The 20,381-nt window shown below is 35.5% G+C and overlaps 1 protein-coding gene across 1 annotated transcript in view; it reads left to right on the forward strand.

Moving 5' to 3' along the window:
* The window catches only part of Foxj3 (forkhead box J3), a 108,841-nt gene that overhangs the window by 23,453 nt on the left and 65,007 nt on the right, over positions 1-20,381 (forward strand). The window contains 1 exon segment of the mRNA XM_047552177.1: positions 11,978-12,302. Within this exon segment, the coding sequence (XP_047408133.1) occupies positions 11,978-12,302 (325 nt within the window).

The following is a 20,381-nucleotide window of genomic DNA, read 5'->3' on the forward strand; positions in this document are numbered from 1 at the left end:
AGTACGTGTTGGTGGGGAAGAAATGGATATATGGGTGGGCAGGTAGGGGTTTATAAGCACAGGTATGAGGGGAAGTAGACAATTTATGTGTAAGTGAAGGTAGGGAGTGGAGTAAAAATATGTGAATTTTTTTTTTTTAATTTTTGGGTTAGGATAGTTAATAAATAGATTAAGACTCTCCCTCTGTCCCCTTAAATATTTAGGGTAAACAAATATTGCCTTTTATAGATGATACTGGGTCTTTGTTTTATCTGAATATGTTGATTGTTTTGAAAATCACACTTACTGTATTTCATGATTAAAAAGTAATACTTTGGGACTGGGGCTGTAGCTTAGTGTTAGAGTGCTATCTCACACATGTGAGGCACTGGGTTCATTCCTCAGCATCATGAAAAATTAAGTACATAAAAAGATATTGTGTCCATTTACAACTAAAAAGAAGTAATACTTTATTGTAGAAAATTTGGAAACAAAGCCTTTTAAAATATCTTCATATATAATTGTATACCAATATCTACCAATATATTATATACCAATATATTATATGTGAATTTCTTTAAAAGAATGTTTATAAAAAATTTGCAGCAATGTCTAGATATACTTTTAATTTTAACCAGACTGCTCTTATCAACACTTTGCTCTTCTTTACTTGCTAATATATGTAAAATTACATTTTAATTAAAGTTGCAGTAACAACATCATATTCTGTATATATAATGAGACTATTTTCTTCTATCAGTCAGGGTTCTTTTGGAAGGCAGAACTCATACCAGTTATTTGAACAGGGATACTTTAATAGATTTGTTAACTAGATATAAAGTTGTTAACTAGGTAATAGAATAAAATAAGACTCTAAGGTATCAAGAAGATGGACACAATAGACTGAGTGCAGTGGTGCCGTCTTATAATTCCAGCTACTGGGGAGGCTAAGGGATGCGAATCGCAAATTCAAAGCTAGCTTCAGCAGCTTGGTGAATGCTGTTCCAGAATAAAAAATAAAATGGCTAGGGATGTAGCTAAGTGGTAGAGCACCTCTGTGTTTAGTCCCTTGTGCCAGGGGTGGGAGTAGGGGAGAGATAGACACATAGGGTGCCAGCTACTACCCATAGAACCCAGAGCAGGGGGGCTACTTAGAAACTTGGAGCAAAGTCCCTGTTGAACTGAGACTTAGACCTGTGAGGATAAGCTGCTACATGGCTAGTGCTGGTATTTGAGCTTAGAAGAGGGGACCTATGAAATGTTGAGACCCAGGCCTCTAAGAAGGGGATGCTGGTGTTTCTGAGTAGTAAATGATGAAACTAGTTCTGCATGTGTTGGAAACACTGCAGACTAGATTTACCTCCAGCCATGGGAAAGACCTGCTGCTGCAGGCATGAAGAAGCCTTTACTAGGGAATTGCTCTTATGAATCCCAGAGAATAGACAGGAAGGTACAAGTATTTTCCTACTCTTCTAGGCTTGCAGTCTGTTTATAGGAAGCCATTTGGCAAAGCCAAAGTGTCATTTGCAGAGTATCCTAGCTCCAACATCACAAAGCAGAATGAGGTGAGGGGTGTTTCAGTTTGGAGATAAAGGGGCAGCAACTTCATAACTCTCACACTTGTTCCAACAGACTCCTGAGAAGGATGGTATAAAAAGATGTTTTTTAAGATCTGTTTTGCAGCCAGTGTTTATGTGATTTTTGGTAGAAATTACCTTCATGTTCCTAAAAAGCACCAAGAAGTTTCATAAATCGTGTAAAATTATATTAAAAATTTCTTTAAGAGTCACAAGTATTCTTTGCAGTCTGAATCTATTGTTTTTATATACTGAGTTTGATGGTAAGAGTCTGTATAATGAGGGATACCAGGTTGTGCATATCTGCTCATTTCTGGAGTCTTGGATAGTAAGGGTGAGAGTTCAGATAGTGATGGGCATAATTTCTGTCAAACAGTAGAATCTTAAAAATTTAACTTTCTTTTTGGATAAGATGAATTGGAATCCTGAGGTATACCTGCATTTTATTTCCAAGTACAGACTCAGTATGAGTAAATACTTTGCTTGAACATTTGCTTTATTTTATGTGGATAAGTAAATATGTATATACACATGATTTACTACTTCTTTTACATAATGTAGCAATAAACTTTTTATAATTTGACTTTGTCAAAGCAAAATTAATTTGATGTTTATTTGGGTTTGTTAAGATGAGACCATTTCTGAACTACATAATATTTATTAGAGGGTTGAATTTTTTTGGGTGCGTAAATGTATATAGCTTGGGACACAGTTGCAGTAGCACTTGAAGTAGTTTCTGTTGACATTTATCATCTTCTACCTGAGATTGCTTTCTTTTATCTTTTTCTATATGTATTCATTTTTCTTGCTTATTTTCCTTTTTGTTAGGCTTCTCCCTTAAGTAAGCCTTTTATTACTGATTTGATCTGTATGTTTGGAATATGCTAAGGAACACACAGAGATATTTTAGCATGAGCTTTCCCAGAGAAGCTCACGTGTTAGTGCCCTAGATGAATTCCTGTCCATCTGTTTCCTCTTTTCCCTCCTCTTGATATTGATGACCCTGATGTTTAGAATGACCAGAGAGGTTAGATTTATTTTAAAGTTTTTTTGCTGCCTCGTTTCTGGTAGCTGATATTGACAAATCAGCTCTGGTTTGTAATCTTAAAACCAAGAAGATAGCCAGGCATGGTGGTGCCCCCTTGTAATCCCAGCAGCTCAGCTGAGGCAGGAGGATTGTGAGTTCAAAGCCAGCCTCAGCAATGGCAAGGCACTAAGCAACTCAGTGAGACCCTGTCTCTAAATAAAATACAAAGTAGGACTGGGGATGTGGCTCAGTGGTTGAGTGCCTCTGAGTTCAGTCTCTGGTACAAAAAACAAAACACCAATGGAGTAAATAACCTCTGCCTACATACAGCATAAAATAATACTGAAAAACAGAAAAATGTATATGATTTGATTTAGTAAGTTTTAGTCAAGCTGTGCTTTGTTTTGAAGTAAAGGAAACCAGCATTGCATATTTAAAAAAAAAAAAAAAAAAAGAAAAGGAATTTATATTAATTCTGCCTGTCCAAGAACAGGGAGTCTTTCCATCCTCTGAAGTTCTCTTCATTTTCTTTCTCCGGTGTTGTATACTTTTCATAGGAGAGTTCTTCCACCTTTTTGGTTAGATTAATTACCAGGTACTTTATTTCTTGGAGGCCATTGTGAAGGGGATGGTTTTCCTGATTTCTTTCTCAGTTGAATCACTGTCAGAGTATAGAAAAGCTATTGATTTATGAGTGTTTATCTTTATCCTGTTACTTTTCTAAATTCATTTTATCAGCTCTACAAGTCTTGGTGGAATTTTTTGGGTTTTGTTAGATACAGGATCATGTCATCAGCAAATAGTGATCGTTTGACTTCTTTTCCAATTTGTATGCCTTTAATTTCCTTCTCTTGCCTGATTGCCCTGGATAGAGTTTCAAGAACTATAGTGAATAGAAGTGACGAGAGTGGGCATCCTTATTTTCATCCTGATTTTAGAGGAAAAGCTTTCAATTTTTCTCCATTCATTATGGTGTTACTATGGGTTTGTCGTATATAGCCTTTATAATATTGAGGTAAGTTCCTTCTATCTCTGTTCCTCCAGTGTTTTTAACATGAAAGGTTGTTGTATTTTATCAAAAGTCTTTTCTGCATCCATTGAGATGATCATATGATTCTTGTTCTTAATTCTGTTTAGGTGGTGAATTACATTTATTGATTCGCGTATGTTGAACCATACGCAAGTGGTTCCCACGTGATCATGGTATATTATCTTCTTAATAAATTTTTGAATATAGTTTGCTAATATTTTATTAAAGATTTTGATATCTATATTCATCAGGGAGATATTGGTCTGTAGTTTTCTTTCCTAGATGGGTCTTTGTCTGGTTTTATTATCAGGGTTATACTGACTTCATAAAATGTGTTTGGGAATGTTCTTCCCCTTTCAATTTCCTGGAATAATCTGAAGAAGGCTAGGGTTGGTTCTTCTTTATAGTTCTGATAGAATTCTGCTTAGAATCCATCTCACCAGCCAGAGTATTTTAGTGCGAAGGCTCTGTTCTTTGTGCTGTTTTAATTTCAGGAATTCCTTATTTTGGGACAGGGGGACCGCTTCAGTAGTTTGTAAAACCCTTCTCAGAATGATGTTCACAGTTTATTATTTTTTTTAAAGGTTAAAGAGTACAAAGGAAATCAATCATATTGATATACAAAATAATCAAGTATTAACTTTGATTAATAATCAGAATATTAACTTTGTATCATAATATGTATGCTTTTAAATTATCACATTGAACAAAAGATCCAGTGGCAAGTCTAAGAAAGTGGCATAATTTTGAAATAGTTGCCGAATATAAATAAAACTGAGATTTCTGCAACATTTGTTATAAATATATTTATGATTTTTCTTGGTGGCAAAGTCACAAGTACTGCTCATGTTACTGTGATACATTGTTTCATAATTAAAGGAAGCACTAAATTTTGGTTATAAGTTAGTAAAAATAAAAAGACTGTATTTTCCTCCATTAAGTTCTTCATTGACCTCTTTAGCTCTGGAGGGAATGGTGGCTCTGGTTAGGACATTTGGAACAATAATCTTGGGGTGGAAAGACAACTCATACAACATTGCCTTTGTGTGGCAAGGCAGCATTCTTTTTTGCTAAAGCAGCAGTTGTGTAGGTACACTTAACTACTTCATTTTGGACTTCAGAAGCAGTTTGTGTTTATTCAACCTTGTAAGGTTTCAAATTATAGGACTCTTGGCTTAAATTGCAGGCCATAGACAGGGAATACCTTACTTAGTAAGAAAACCTGTATTTTCTCTCTCTTTGCTTGTACTAGTGAAAATTTATTTCTCTTCTAGGAGTTTGCCTTAGTGACACGAAGGAGCCAACACATTCTTAAGTTTTTCCTACATATTTTTTTTGTGGTAATCTCAGTTGCCCTGTGGTTTACCTTCTTAATTCCACAGGTGACAGTCAACTTACATCTTTTGTCACCAGTTTTTCAACCTGCAGTATCAGAATTCATTAACTTGTTAACTCCTCGTTAGGATAGTGCCTTATTTTAGGTTTTGTTACTTGTATTGCTCCACTGCCCTATCCCCAAATCATTCATCTGCTGGTAGACACATAAAAAGTCTGAAAGATAAGTTATCTAGAGCTGGGATGGCAGTTTCACACACAAAAAAATTAGGGACCCCCATTCCTTCTTTCTTTTTTTTTTTAATTTATTTTTATTGTAAACAAATGGGATACATGTTGTTTCTGTTAGTACATGGAGTAACAGCATACCATTTGTGTAATCATACTTTTACATAGGGTAATGGTGTTTGATTCATTCTGTTATTTTTTCCTCCCCCCCACCCCTCCCACCCCTCTTTTCCCTCTATACAGTCCCTCCTTCCTCCATTCTTGTCCCCCTCCCACCCCCCATTATGTGTCATCATCCGCTTATCAGCGAGATCATTCACCTTTTGGATGTTTGAGATTGGCTTATCTCACTTAGCATGATATTCTCCAATTTCATCCATTTGCCTGCAAATGCCATAATTTTATTATTCTTTATAGCTGAGTAATATTCCATTATATATATATATATATATATGTATATATATATATATATCACAGTTTCTTTATCCATTCATCAGTTGAAGGACATCTAGGTTGGTTCCACAGTCTGGCTGTTGTGAATTGAGCAGCTATGAACATTGATATGGCTGTATCTTTGTAGTATGCTGATTTTAAGTCCTTTGGGTATAGGCCGAGGAGTGGGATAGCTGGGTCAAATGGTGGGTCCATTCCAGGTTTTCTAGGGAACCAGATTCCTTTTTTCTACTTCCATATTCTCAGTGTGTGGCTTCCATTCTCAAGATCACCTAATGATCCAAGATGGCTGTGGAACAATAGTTGTTGTATTTACATTCCATCAAGCAAGAAGGACAAAAGGTGCAATGCCATCCTGAATAAAATTGGGTTGTGCTCCTAAGAAAGAAAGTAAAATAGGTGTATTACATGGCAGTTAGTGATCTTTGCCACAGCCACTGTTTCTAGTTGCCTTGGGTGCTGAGATGCTATAACAGAGTGATAGCACATAGTGACCCCCAGAGATGAACATGATCAGAAGTATATAATAATCAACGCTGTGGTAATTACAAGGATTTCTTTAGAGTTCTCAGTTGCTCAGTTTTCCATATGCTGCCAAGTCTTAAGGTGGAATACTAAATGCCAGGAATGGAGTGGGAAGATTTAGTAATATTGGGGTCACAACATCATTACCCTTATCATTATTATTCCTTTTATTTTCTTTGGTGTCTTCCTCCTACTCCATGTAGGGTGACAATATCTGTACCATTCTCCTCCCTTTTTGATACTGTTGGAACTTGAAAACTTTTCTCAGTAAGCCTTTACTACTTCTTGGGAATTAGGAAAATTGCAGAGTGAAGCCAGAGCGTTGTGATAAAAGTAGCTAAAAAGTGTGTGGGGGATTTTATCAATGGTGGTGTTTAATAAAATGGGATTAGAGCTCCCTCCTTTACCTCCATCTCATAACTTAGTTTTGAGTTGTTATATCTTGATGAGTCTTACCCTTTAATTTTATGTAAAAGAAATTCCTCATGGAAATTCTTTTTAGTGACAGATATCATCATAGATTTAAGAACTTCTGACATAGGTTTTTTTACCATGACCTGCTTTCTCCCACAACCGACTCCTCTCTTCTTGTTTTTCTCTCCTTTTCCAATATAACTGTTTCTAGTCCTATTTAATGCTGCCTGTCAATCTGCGCTCTGTATCATGCTTTTTTCCAGGATTTTGGTCCTGTGAATATCCTCCCCTTATGCTATTAAGTCCTCTTGTTCACCTTTTGATTTTAAAAAATGTTTTAGCTCTTAACAAGTGTTTTGGCTCACAGCAACTGTTATGGTCTTTGGGGAGGAGTGCACCCCTACTTTCATTGGACAGTCATTATTTTAATCATGAAAGTTCTTTCTTTCAGGAACTGAGAGTCTCATTGATGATAATTACAATTCTTATAATTCAACCTTGCAAGGCTTCAAATTGTAGGACTTTATAATGTCTGTGCTGGAGATATTTGTATGCTACCAAAGGAGCAAGATTTCATTAAGTTTAGGAGATAGATGATGGAAAGGAGATTGACCACACTTGGTATATTATGAGATGTTTAGTCTGAGTCTTGAAGGAAAAATAGAAGCTACCTGTATAAAGTGAGGCATTTCAGAAAAGAAGGCTTCTGGGTTCAATCCCTGGTACCAAAAAATAAAAAGAAAAAGATGACTTTTATTCCTTACCTAATTAATATGTTGTTTTTTAGATAATTTGTACCTGGCATGGTACAAGTAACATCAGAAGTACTAGTGTATGGTCACCATACACTAGTGAGAGGGGCGAAGGTAGAAAGTTTAGAATATGTTGCAACTGTGCCTATGAAGCAGCATGTTCAATGCCCAATTAAGTTTTTATTGCTCTAGGAATTTAGAGAAAGATTAATAAAGGCTAATGTAGTTGAAAATCAGTTTAGATTTAGTTGGGAGAAAAGGAGACACTGAAAGTCAGGAGAGTCTTGCTGATAGGTTTTTCTTGGAGTGTATGTGTGGACTGAGGTGATTAGCAGGGAGGGATGATGAGAAATCAGAGTCTAGAGGTTAGCTAGGAAGCTTTTGGAATGAGGTGAGGTAATGAGGGCCTGACATTTCTTTAACCAGATTTCCATAACCAGATTCCTCAGAGCTGCCCATGCTGTTTTTAAATTTACCACCATCTGTTCTCTTATACAAGTGGATTCTGTCATCACCATTCCACTAATAGGTTTCTTGCTCAAGTAACTGGTGACCTGGCTAAGTCTAATGATCATCTTTTGTGTTATTATTTCACCCTAAATACCAACAATGTGGGCACTTTTGGCTTTATTACTAACAATATGTAAAATTTAGCAAATTATGAACAAAATAAGACCCACTTTTTCAGTTTATATTTCAGGCAAAATTTATAGTGTACTTAAAATTTGTTTCAGCAGAACTGATAAATATAAACACAACAGTGATTAATTCTTTTTTAAAAATAAATTTTTTTTGGTTGTCAGTGGACCTTTATTTTATTTAATTATTTCTATATGGTTCTGAGGATCAAACCCAGGGCCTCACACTTTCCAGGCAAGCGCTCTACCACTGTGCCACAACCCAGCCCCTACAGTGGTTAATTCCTAATATGGGATGTCTTTGAAGATTAGAGACCTTTTTCTTTCCAGGCTATTTAGACCTTAAGTTTTCTTCATGATTTAGCTGAAGTTTTCTTTCCTCTTTCAAGGCTGTCATCCATGTTGTTCTCTCTCTTTTGTAAACCTTTACAATGTCCAGAGCTTAGCTTTGCTCTTTCATTCAGTTCTTTCTTGTGTCTGAACTTCCTGATAAGTTCCCTATAAGTTCCTGGAGGACAGGCATTTTATCACATTTCCTCTGTGTATGTGTATTTTTACTCTGTCATAACTCTGTACACTTGTATAATTATAAATTCTCATTAAACATAACACTTTTAAAATATCTACTTGTTTTATGTTTACTAAGAGTCATCAAGTCTCATTACTGGTACTGGTGGAAGGGAACAGAAGGTAGAGATGATTTTCAGTAGGGGACATCTGCAATAATTATATTTCAGTTTAGAGCATGCTTTTATGTAAACTTCGAAAAGTACAAAACTGACTGCTTTATGAATTTCAATAAAATAAAGCTCTATGCAGTGGAGACTTGATTGAGGCAAATAGGATGACAGCGTGATATAGTAATAGCTAATGTTTATTGAATGGAAAATAAATAATGGCAGCAACTGCTATTATCACTACCACCACCAGCAGGAGCTAACATTTTTTAAATACTTACTGTTTGCCTGGCACTATTCTGAATACTTGAATCAGCTAGTTTGGTACTGTCTTAACTATCATCCTTATTTTACAGATGAGATGTAGTAGGAAAAACTCCAGTTTGGGCTGGGCATGTATCTTAGTGCCTGAACACTTGGCATGTGTGTAGCACCTACAACACCCTGGTTCAATCCCTAGCACTTAAAAATGAACGAAACAAAACAATTCCAAAACTTTGGAGCTAGAGATGTAGCTTATCTAGCATGTGCAAGGCCCTGGGTTCAATCTGTAGTACCCCACAAAACAATACAAACTCTGAATTGGGCATTAGGAGATCTGGACTTTGATTTTAGTTCTCCTGTTAACTACCTAAGTAAAATTAAATTAGGTGAGCCTTTAGCTTCATTGGACCTTAGTTTTTCATCGTAAAATTGAAGGGATTAGAAACATTCTTTTTTTTTTTTTAAATGTGTACATTGTGTATATTTTTAGTTGTGGATGGGCACAATACCTTTATTTTATGTATTTACTTTTATGTGATGGTGCTTAGGATTGAACTCAGTGCTTCGTGCTAGGCAAGCATTCTACCACTGAGCCACAACCCCAGCCCCTAGAAACATTTCTTTTGATATAGTGTGATCTCTAAATTATCCTGTCTCCTTATTCTGTAAGTCCTTGTATCTTGCTTCATGCTAGGAACAATCATTTCTGGGGATTTATGTGTCAGGGTCTTTAGCCCCCTTGCTCTTCTCTACCAGTGGCAAGGGAAGGGGACACTCACCAACAAGGTCAGACCGGGATAGGTAGGGCCGACTGACCGCCGGCTCCCAACCCTCCGGGTGGAGGACAATCAGACGCGTCAGGGAGACCTGTCACAGCAGGAACTCATTTATTGAGGAAATCACACAGCTTTTATATAGGGTGGGGGCTAGGTGGGAACCAATCAGCTTAAAGGTCAGCAAGGAATGGGGGGGGTTCACGCAGGTGAGAGTCCCATAGGACTATATGGCAAGCACTAGCTGATCACGTTCGCAGAACTGTTGTTAACCAATCCCTGGGTGGTCCGATTTATCGTCATTAACTTTTGAAACCACCTTTGAGGCCTTGATCTTGCACACTCGCCAGGGAGTAAGTCAGCCTGAGTTAGTTAACATGTCATTAGTCCCAACAACTATGTAGTAGGATAATAAGTTTTTTTAAAAGATAATTGAAGGTACTATTTAGGGGAATTTAAAATTCAGGTTTCAAAGAAGTGCATGCAGTAGAGAGGAGAGAATTTGAGGAATGGCAAAACTGGATCCAAATATCAGAAAAACAAGGTGATAATAATAATAATAATAATAGAACTCTTTATGGGCAATGCAGGTAGACTCCTCATAGGTATCTCTTGATTTATAGTTGTTATTGATTTATCTGGTTTATTTTATAGTATATTATTATCCTCTTAAGATAGTCCTAGACTAATATAATTAATAACGCTTGAGTATTTTCTCTGAATTGTTATCACATTTAGCTTTCAAAGTAATATTTTAACTGTAGATAGTATTATTTCATTTTACCAATGAGGAAGCTGAGGTTTAGAGATAATTAACCTTTTCATGGTCCCACAGCTAGTAACTACTGAAATCAGTACTTGAATTCTAGTTTTACTGTCTCCAAAACTGTGTGGTCTTTATCTATTCTATGTTGCTTCCCAGAAGCTCAGATCCTATGTACAATAAATACCCCAGTTTGCTTTTTTCTAGGAGCCAATTGGGATGAGAGGCGCATATGGGATTTTCTTAGCTACAATTTGTTTTGTTTTGGCAATGCTGGGGATTAAATCCAGGCTGGCCTTATACATGCTAGGCAAGCTCTCTACCACTGAGCCCCAAATGTTTTCTTTTGACTGAGGTACTGTAAGTTTCTTACTTTTATTTTGTTGTCACTTAGAAGTCTTTCCATTCTTCTCTACTTTATTGTCAGGGTCATTGTTCCTGAATTTGATTCCATAACAGAAGGACTTGTATACTTTATTGAAAGTTAACAATTTCAGTGTGAAGCATCAAACTTCCTTTCTGTATTTTCATCTTTAGCTTTTAGAATAGCTGAAAGAAACTACTCTAAGGAAAGCCTTTTCTAGAATTTGTGTTGACCTGAAAGATTTTGTTTTCTTTCTTCAAGGAGTAATGGTTTGAATATTTTAGTCCTGAAGTAAATATATTAAAATCCAAATCACTGGACATTTGCCCAAGCTTGGCCTTGAGCTTGTAATGCCTTCCCCACCCAATCCCCCTGGCCATTTATGTGATTTAGTCTCTTATAGCTTATACTCCCTAACTTCAGTTAGTTTTTATAAGCTGGTTCCCTGACTTGTTTTTTTAAAAAATAACTGCCTGGTACTGCTTATCTTCCTTTTCTCCTACTCATCAGTGTCCTTGACTTAGCATTCCTCTTTTTGGTGCATTCCCCCAACTAGCTTGTCTCCTTGCTGTTTTTGTCTACCCAGTTTTACTTTTCCTGCCTCCCACCTGCTCAACTCTACCTTCTTTCCTCTATTCAAATTCCTGTGTGTATTTTTGAGTAACTTTTTTGATCTTTTCCCTCTACCTTAATTTTGGCATTCCTTTGCTTGTATAACTCTCCTAAAATTTGTGTAAGAGAAATTGAGGTACAGATGTACAGTCTTAAGTTTTTAAGGGCATGTGGTGTTTTGGTGAGTAAAAAGCTGGGCTGCAGACGAAGTTCTCTATACCAAGATTCTGTTACCCTATTAAAGTAGCAGACATTCTTTTTTCTTTTTTTTTTTTTTTTTAAAGAAAGATTAGCATCAACATCACTTGGTCTGTGTATATTGTTCTGTATTTTAAATACTTTAAAATTAGTGTATTACATTTTGAAGAGGGAAAAAGTAAGAAAAAAGATTGGAAATGTTGATCCCTTAAATATTTGGTTTGATCATTAACATACTCAATCTTTTTCCTCCAGATTTAACTCAGGCTTTCCCTCACTTTGGAACTCCTAGATTTGTGAATATTGGATTATTTTGAGAAGCAGGGGTTCTTTCCTTGATATTGACTAAGGAGTCTATTTACCTTCAGGATGACATCTGAACTGGAGAGCAGCCTAACATCTATGGACTGGTTACCACAGCTCACCATGAGAGCAGCCATCCAAAAATCTGATGCTACACAAAATGCACATGGAACAGGAATTTCTAAGAAGAATGCACTCCTTGACCCAAATACAACTCTGGACCAGGAAGAAGTCCAACAGCACAAGGATGGGAAACCTCCATACAGTTATGCCAGCCTCATTACATTTGCAATTAATAGCTCTCCCAAAAAGAAAATGACTTTAAGTGAGATTTACCAGTGGATTTGTGATAACTTTCCATATTATAGAGAGGCTGGCAGTGGTTGGAAGGTAAGTATTTTACTTTACTTTACTAATTATACTTTTATGCAATAAGCAATGATAATAGTGTTTGCTATTGAAAATAAAGCTTTGTGAAAGCTTATGTAATTGAAGCTGAAGATGATTACTAGTCATTTTTAGGATGTCAGAAATAGAAAATTTTAAATTTAAGTGGATAAATTTTATTTTTGACAAACTGTTAGAGCTTTATTATGTTATAAGACTGATGTAGCATAAAGATAAGAGTGGTGAGAATGTGGCGTGCAATGGGAAAAAAATACCTGCAGTTCATGTAAATTGATAGTCTAGGTAAAAAACAACATAGTATTGTAACTAGTAGTGTATTCACTACTCACAATATTTTTAAAAAGTCTTTTTAGTTTGATAGAATTTTAGATTTATGTAAGAGTTACAGAATACAAAAGGTTCCCCCTATATGCTTCATCAACTTCCTCTAATGTTAACATTTTACATAATCATAGTACAGTTTTCAAAATCAAGAAGTTAATGTTGATACAATACTGTTGACCAGACAGTACTTCTAAGTATTGAGTAAATTATAGGCCCTATTTGGATTTCATCAGTTTTCCCACTAATGCCTTTTTATATTTCAGGATCACCAATTTATAAAGGTTTCTCTATCTTTTCTTGTCTTTTATGACATGAACATTTTTGAAGAGCACTTGTCAAATAGTTTGTAGAATTTCCCTGAGTGTATATTTATCTGATATTTTCTCATAATTAGATGGTTGTATTGCATTTAAAGGAAGAATAATGAAGAGGTAATAAATAGGTCTTTCCCTGCGTGTGAAAGGGTACATGGTGTCAGTATGTCCTACTATTGGTAATATTAACCATGATTCTCTGGTTAAAGTGGTAATCTGCCAGGTTTCTCCACTATAAAACTACTATTTACCACTTTGTAAATATTACAGTGTTTTAGGGAGATACTTTATGGCTATGCACAGTTTTCTTTTTAAACTTTTGCCCATTAATTTAAGCATTCGTTGGTAGGTAATAACTGCAGCAATTTTTACTGTTTCCTGATGGGGATTTCCTCTTTTCCTCCATTCCTTCTACATTTGTTAATTGATATTGTTCAGTAAGAAAGAGTTATTCCTTTTCCTCCTTCTATTTACTTGTTCAGTCATTTACTTGTAATACTATACACTCATGGATATTTATTTTCTTGTTTGCGCTACTGTTATTCAAATTGTTGCAGCTTTGGCCATTGGGAGTTCTTACATATTGGCCCTATTCTTTTTGTTTGTTCAGCACTTTCTTTTTAGCACCACCACTAGATAGATACTCCAGGGTCTTCATGTATCTTCCCTCCCCAGCCCTGGAATTAACCACTTCTTTAAGGAGCCTTTTGGTGTATCATCACATTAGTTTCTTAGCTAATTTATGTTATACAGCAAATAATTCAATTTGCTTTCTTATTTCTCTGCACGTTTTATTCATTTTCTTATGTAGGCTTATCCAGTTGTGTGCTGTGTGGTGTTTGGTTGGCGGTTTATAGGTTTTATGTCCTCACTGAATGATAGTTGTTCTCGAGTTTCTCATAAGCCTTTATGCTTCAGTGACACCTTTGTCTTTTCATTTTACTGTTGTCCAGATTTTGAATATACGAAAATTTTGACAAGGCTTTGAGAAATTAAGTAACTTTGCAGAGTTCTTGTCAGGAGAATGATAGAAACAAGATTTGGCACCAGACTTTGTAGTTTTGAAAATTTCATTGCACATGTTTTTAATCAGTACACAGGACCTATGATTTTGCAAAAGCTACATAAATATTTATTGAATTTAAGTCACCAAGATAAACTTTCTCTTAACTGGTTCTCAGTATGAAAAGTGATTGTTAGTAGTACCTTTGAATAGAGTCCACTCTAACAGAATATTTCAGTGGAAGAAATACATGATAAAATTTGACCCAAGAATCAAGGCATCAATCTAAGCAAGTAATAATTTATTTAAACTGTGTTTTTGTTTTTACCACAAGGGTGCTATAGGTTCCTTTCTTTCAAGATTTGGGATAAGGAAAAGAGATTTTGATAAAACCATTTGATGATAGAAAAACATCATGGCTAGGGAGTAGAAATGGCCAAAATTTGAAAAAGATATCCATTAGGGAACATGGATCTTTTTAAGTGGTTGTTGACCTAAATGCCTACAGATACCAGTCAAGTGAAATAAATGAATAAAGTAAAAATCTGTGCCACCTGTAGAGTGTATATCTAATATAAAAGGAATAGCCATTTTCTAGTTACTTGTGGTCTTTTAGGGCACAAGGCAGATATTTCAGTTCTCTTCTCTCCAAGAAAAACAATAAATCTGTATTTTTGTGTGTGATTTTCCAATTTTTAAATGTTCCTAGACAGTTCCTTCTTTCTTAAATACTCTACAGTACAAATATAAGTACCTTGTCTGTGTTCAACCTGTGGACCATTAATTTGGAATATCTGATCTAGATAATATCCTCTTTTCAACTGATTTACAGTTTTTTACTCCTTAATTTGAAAAGAATTTAGTTGCTATATACTCTTGTGAAGTATTCTTTTAGGCTCTGGCAAAATAAAGAGGCCTAGCATAGGGCCCCTGAGGGAGCTTATAATCTTTAGATGAAGAAAACACATATACACACAGGTGATTATGTTATATAAAAAGCTCTTTTAATAGAGAAATATGGAGTACAGTGCTATAAATAGTTGACTAATTGGGCTCGTGTACGTGTAAGCCATAAACATCCATTTTACATGTGACCTAGTAAAAAGTAATGACTGAAGGGTACAATTAAAAGTTTATGGGGAGTACGATGGGGCTCTAAAGTGAATGTACAAAGAACAAATGCTGTGAGAGAAAGGAAGGGGCAATTATTAGAAAACTGTTGAGGGAAGTGGAAATTGAGCTGTGTTTTGAAGAAGGATATTTTTAAGAATTCTTAGGAAACACTTGAATTATTGGGGTCTCTTTTTCAGGATGAACCAGAATATTAAGAACCTATAGGCTGGGGAGATAGCTCAGTCAGTAGAGTGCTTGCCTTGCAAGCACAAGGCCCTGGGTTCGATCCCCAGCACCACCCCCCCAAAAAAAAAAAAAAAAAAAAGAACCTATGAATATATGAATGCCAACTGAAGAACTTGGTCTAAATTTTAGGGAATTAAGTACATAAAGTTTGGTTATGTTCCTCTTTAGCCTTTCTGACTTCAGTTTCATACTCCTGTAATCTGCCTACTACTTCGGAGACAGATTGGGGGAAATGGAAGGTCATTTAGAACTTTTGAAGTTAGCTTATACTGATTGAAGACAAGTTAAGAGACAGATTAAAGCAACTGTCACCACCTTTCCGGAAATGTAGTCAATTTACCCAGAGGAGAAATGCTACCATGTTCACTAGAAATGACTTGAAATTTTAATATTTTGTCAAAACTCCCTTTTATTTATTTTTTTTAGGGCATTGAACGCAGATTACATTATTAAAAATAACTCTTTGGATATTCCATAATTGAGTGGTTCTGTAAGCTGAACTAGAGGAGAGGAGTTAAAATTGTCTCACCTTGCTGAGGAGAGTTAGCCTATTGTTTTTGGAGTTTGGAGTAATTTAAAAAAAAAAAAGAAAAAATACAAAAGTAGCCTGTAAGGGTGTTGCTTTTTATTTGGAGAGAAAAGAAATAATACATTATACATTTGCTCATTGTTATGTAAAAGAAATTTGGGAATATAAATTAGAACTATAATAAATATTATATATAGGGAATGGATAAAACTGAAGTGGGAGGAATATATAAGGAAATAAGATTTTGAACTAGTTAAATGTTTTACATGTTTTAAAAAAAGAGAGATGAAAAAGAAACCCTAAAACTGAACTAATATCACAGCAAGTCAATAACATAATCAGACAAAAAAAATTGAAGACACTTTTGACTAGAGCATACTTGCTTTTTTTTTTCTTTTTGCACTACTAGGGATGGAACCAGGGGTTGTTATACCACGGAGTTACATCCCAGCTCTTTTTTTAAGAAATTATCATTCTGAGACAGGGCCTCACTAAGTTGCTAAGGTTGGCCTCGGTTTGTGATCTTCCTGCTTTAGACTCCTGAGTCGCTGAGATTTTAGGTATGTGCCTCTGTGCCTGGCTGACCAGAACATTCTGACTAATGCCTTCATGGGATACATTCTAAGGTCAGAAAGAATTATGGAGAAATGAAGTTAGCAGATTTGTGTTTGCTAGTAGTACTTTACGAGAGTCATTGTTTACTCTAATAACCCAAAGCAAAGAAGTTAGGAAGGAAGAAGTTAGAAAGTTGGGAGCAGTACTAGAACTATTTTATGTATATAGTAGGGTAGAAAATGGGTTACATATGTTGATTTTGGGGGAGTGAATTAGGATACTCAGTGGAAGAAGAGAGATGTAGGTAGATATATAATGGTAGATTAGATTGGATGTACCAGCTTAAGGTCCTTTAAAATAAAATTCAGTTAGAATGCTTTTTAAAATTCATATTTATAGACCACAACTCCAGGGAGTTTTAGTTGGTCACTTTGAATGGAGCCTAGGAATCTTCATTAAAATTCATTTCCAGTTTTTTAAGAAACTGCTTTTGGGGATGGGATTTCAAGGCCAAGCAGTATGTCTTTAAAAAAAAAAAATAATAAGTATGTCTTGATTAGTTATTTAACCTGAGCAATTTTTCTCCAGTCTAACCTTGATTATTCTAATCTCTACTCTCCTAACTTCTTGGGACTATTGGAGATAGAAACTACTCAAGTTGTGAGGTCTTTATGGGGTGTGTTTGTGTGTGTGTGTGTGTTACATATATCCTGGATCTTGCATCTCTGTGCGTGTTTTTATTTTCTAAATATGCTTTTGTGGGATTGGAGGTGTGGTTTAGTAATAGAGTGCTATATAAGGTCCCCATTTCATATAACCTGTTTACGTTTTGGCAGAGAATACAACATAGAGGAGGAACCTTATTAAACAAATTATTTCAAGTGTGATGAGAAATTCAGGATGATTTTTAAAAGTTTATTGCAAGCTGGGTGTTGTGACACATGCCTGTTATCCCAGGGATGGGAGGCTGAGGCAGGAGGATCACAAGTTTGAGACCAGCCTGGGCAATTTAGTGAGATACTGTCTCAGAATAGAATAGGATGGCATGGCATGGCATACCATAGGATAGCTGGGGTATAGTGCTTTCCTAGCATGTTTATGGTCCTGGAGTTTAATTGCTATCACCCCCCTCCTCAAAAAAAAAAAAAAAAAAATTATCACAGTGAGATTTGCCCTAGCCCCTGAATGTCAGAAAGTGTTCCCCAGAAGAAACTGATGTTTAGGCCAAGAGCTAGTTGAAAGTTGAGTAAATTCATTTAACTAAAGAGGAGAAATAAGACTGAGGGCAGTAATCTTTGCAAATATAACTTTTTAGGGCAAGCCTAGAAAGTGAGAGCAAGCATTGGAATGGATGGATGGAGACAACAAAGCAGGGTCAGATTATGAAGGGTCTTTGGAGGCTTAAGAATTTGGAATTTTATTTCAAGTGCAATGGGGAAAGCATTGAAAGGTTTTAAGTGAGGTGATAGTGTCAAAACTATTGCAAAAACAATTGCCTGCAGGATGGATAGTGGTGGAAGAGGGTCAGAGAGAGAAGTGGGACAGTAATTAGGAAGTTACAGTACTAATTTTAATGAAACTGGTATCCTGAACTGATAGCATAATAGAAAAGATGGAGTAAAATAAGTTGATCTAAGGTAGACTTAATAAGATATTGGTTAGATCTGTTTTAGATGATAAGGAAGGAGAAGGAAATATGCCTTACAGGTTTCTGATTGGAGCATTTATGTGAATAATGTCTTCAAACTGAGAAGGGATAACTTGAAGAAGATCACATTGGGCATAAAGATTGAGTTTAGTTTTAAACATGTTGAGTTTGGGGAGTTTCTGGAGATGTTTACTTGACAGTTGGAAAAATATGTTAGGTCTGAAGATTTGAAAGGTCTGGGTTGGAGATCTAGATAGTTTTATGTCATAGATGATCAACTGAAGCCATTGCTAACGGTGATTGAAAAATATGGAAATGAGAAAAGGATGTAAGGCAGAAACAAAATTTTCAGTATTTAAACTTTTTGTAGAGTGAAAAGATCAAATGGAGGTTTATTCTTCCCCTGATGTGATGAATTCATACTGAACTGTTTACAAAATAGTAGTTCTTTTTTCTGATCCTTTTGATTTGATTTGTTTTTATCTCCCATCTTGAACTTTTAAAGATGAATAGAAGAACTCTATTTTGTCTCTTGGTTTGTTCTTTTTACTGTGTTCATTAAGATATGGATTCAGTATTTATGATTCCATTTTACCTTCATATTTATTTTAATGATTATATCTCTTTTTAAATTCTTTTTGGGATATCTCTAGAGTTTACTGTATTCATCTATCTGTCAGTCTGTTCACGCTGCTTAAAAAAAAAAAAAGCACAGATTGGGTGGGTCACAAACAACAAACATTTATTTCTCACTGTCCTGGTGAGATTCGGTGATTAGAAGCTATTGTACAAGTCTTGCTGAGGGCCTACCTTTTGGTATATAGATGGCAGTCTTCTCATTGTCATCTCACATAGTACAAGGAGCACACAAAACTCCATGGGGACTCTTTTTATAAGAACTGATTCCTTTCATAAAGGAAAGATTGACCTAATCACCCCCATCCCCCACGGCCCTCTCCCTGTTCATACTATCACATTGGGAATTATGTTTCAATATTTAGGGTTTTGAGGGGGCAGAGTCCTTTGCAATATCTTTAACTTACTATGCTCTACCTTCAAATAGGATTGAACTTTATAAACTATATTTTTTTCAATCTCTTTGATCTATCCTTTGTGTCATTGATGTATATTTTACTTTTACATATGTGTGCTATATTTGCCTTATTTATCTTTTAAAGACATTACAAGTAATAAAAATGAATTTTAAATTTACCATCAGTTTTACCATTTGTGGCACTCTTCATTTTATTTTATAGATCTGAGTTTCCATTTTATTTCTTCTGCCTCAAGAACTTCCTTATAACATTTTTAGCAAGCTGGTACTATAGGAAATGAATTCTTCAGCTTTTGTTTGCCTGAAAATCTTTAATTCGCCTTCATTCTTGAGAGAGATTTTCACTGTGTATATAATTAATACTTTTTTCCTTTGAGTATTTTAAGAAATCATTCCATTCTTTTTTGGTTTGCATTGTTTTGGAGAATTCTACTATAATTCTTGTCTTTATTCCTTTATGGCATAATCTTATTTCCTGTGTGACTGCCTTCAGAATGTTTTCTTCATTTTGGTTTTTAGCATTTTAACTACAATGAAGATAGGGTATGACTTTTTTTCTCTATTTTTTTTTTTTGTGTGTGTGTGTGTTGCTAGGGTTTGGGGCTGCATGTATGCCAGGTAAGCACTCTACTGTGGAGCTACACCTCTAGTCCTTGGGTGTGGATTTCTAGTGTATTTTACCTGGTGTTTTCTGAAGTTCTTGCATGTGTAAGTTATCTTGCATTATTTTCAGAAGCTTGTCACTGTTACTTCTTCAGATATTCCTTTTACCTTATTCTCTTTCCCTTTTCCTTCTAGGATTTGAATTACATGTATTGTTTTACAGTTTTTGAATGATCCATTCTTGTTAAGTCTTTGCATGCATGTACATATGTTTGGGCTGCTCTCAGTTTGGATAGCTTCTGTTGATCTATCTTCAAGTTCTCCAAACCTTTCTCTAGTTGTGTCCAGTTTACTGATGAACCCATTTTAAGAATTCTTTACCATTATTTTGGAGGGGCAGTATTGTGGATTAAACCTAGGGCTTCACGATTGCTGAGCAAGCAGTGTACTTCTGAGTTATAGCCCCAGCCTGGAATTCTTTATCTTTGATTGGATTTTTTATTTCTGTTATTTACCTTTGTCTCTTTCGTATAGTTTCCACATCTCCTTTGAAATTCCCCATCTCTTTATGCAGGTTGTCCACTTTTCTGCTGGTCCTTTAGCATATTAATCCTAATTATTTTAAAGTTTTTGTTTGATAGTTCTAACTAGCTTTCTCTCAGATGGGTTTTG

Source organism: Sciurus carolinensis, chromosome 1 (genome assembly GCF_902686445.1).
Source record: "Sciurus carolinensis chromosome 1, mSciCar1.2, whole genome shotgun sequence".
Taxonomy (NCBI): domain Eukaryota; kingdom Metazoa; phylum Chordata; class Mammalia; order Rodentia; family Sciuridae; genus Sciurus; species Sciurus carolinensis.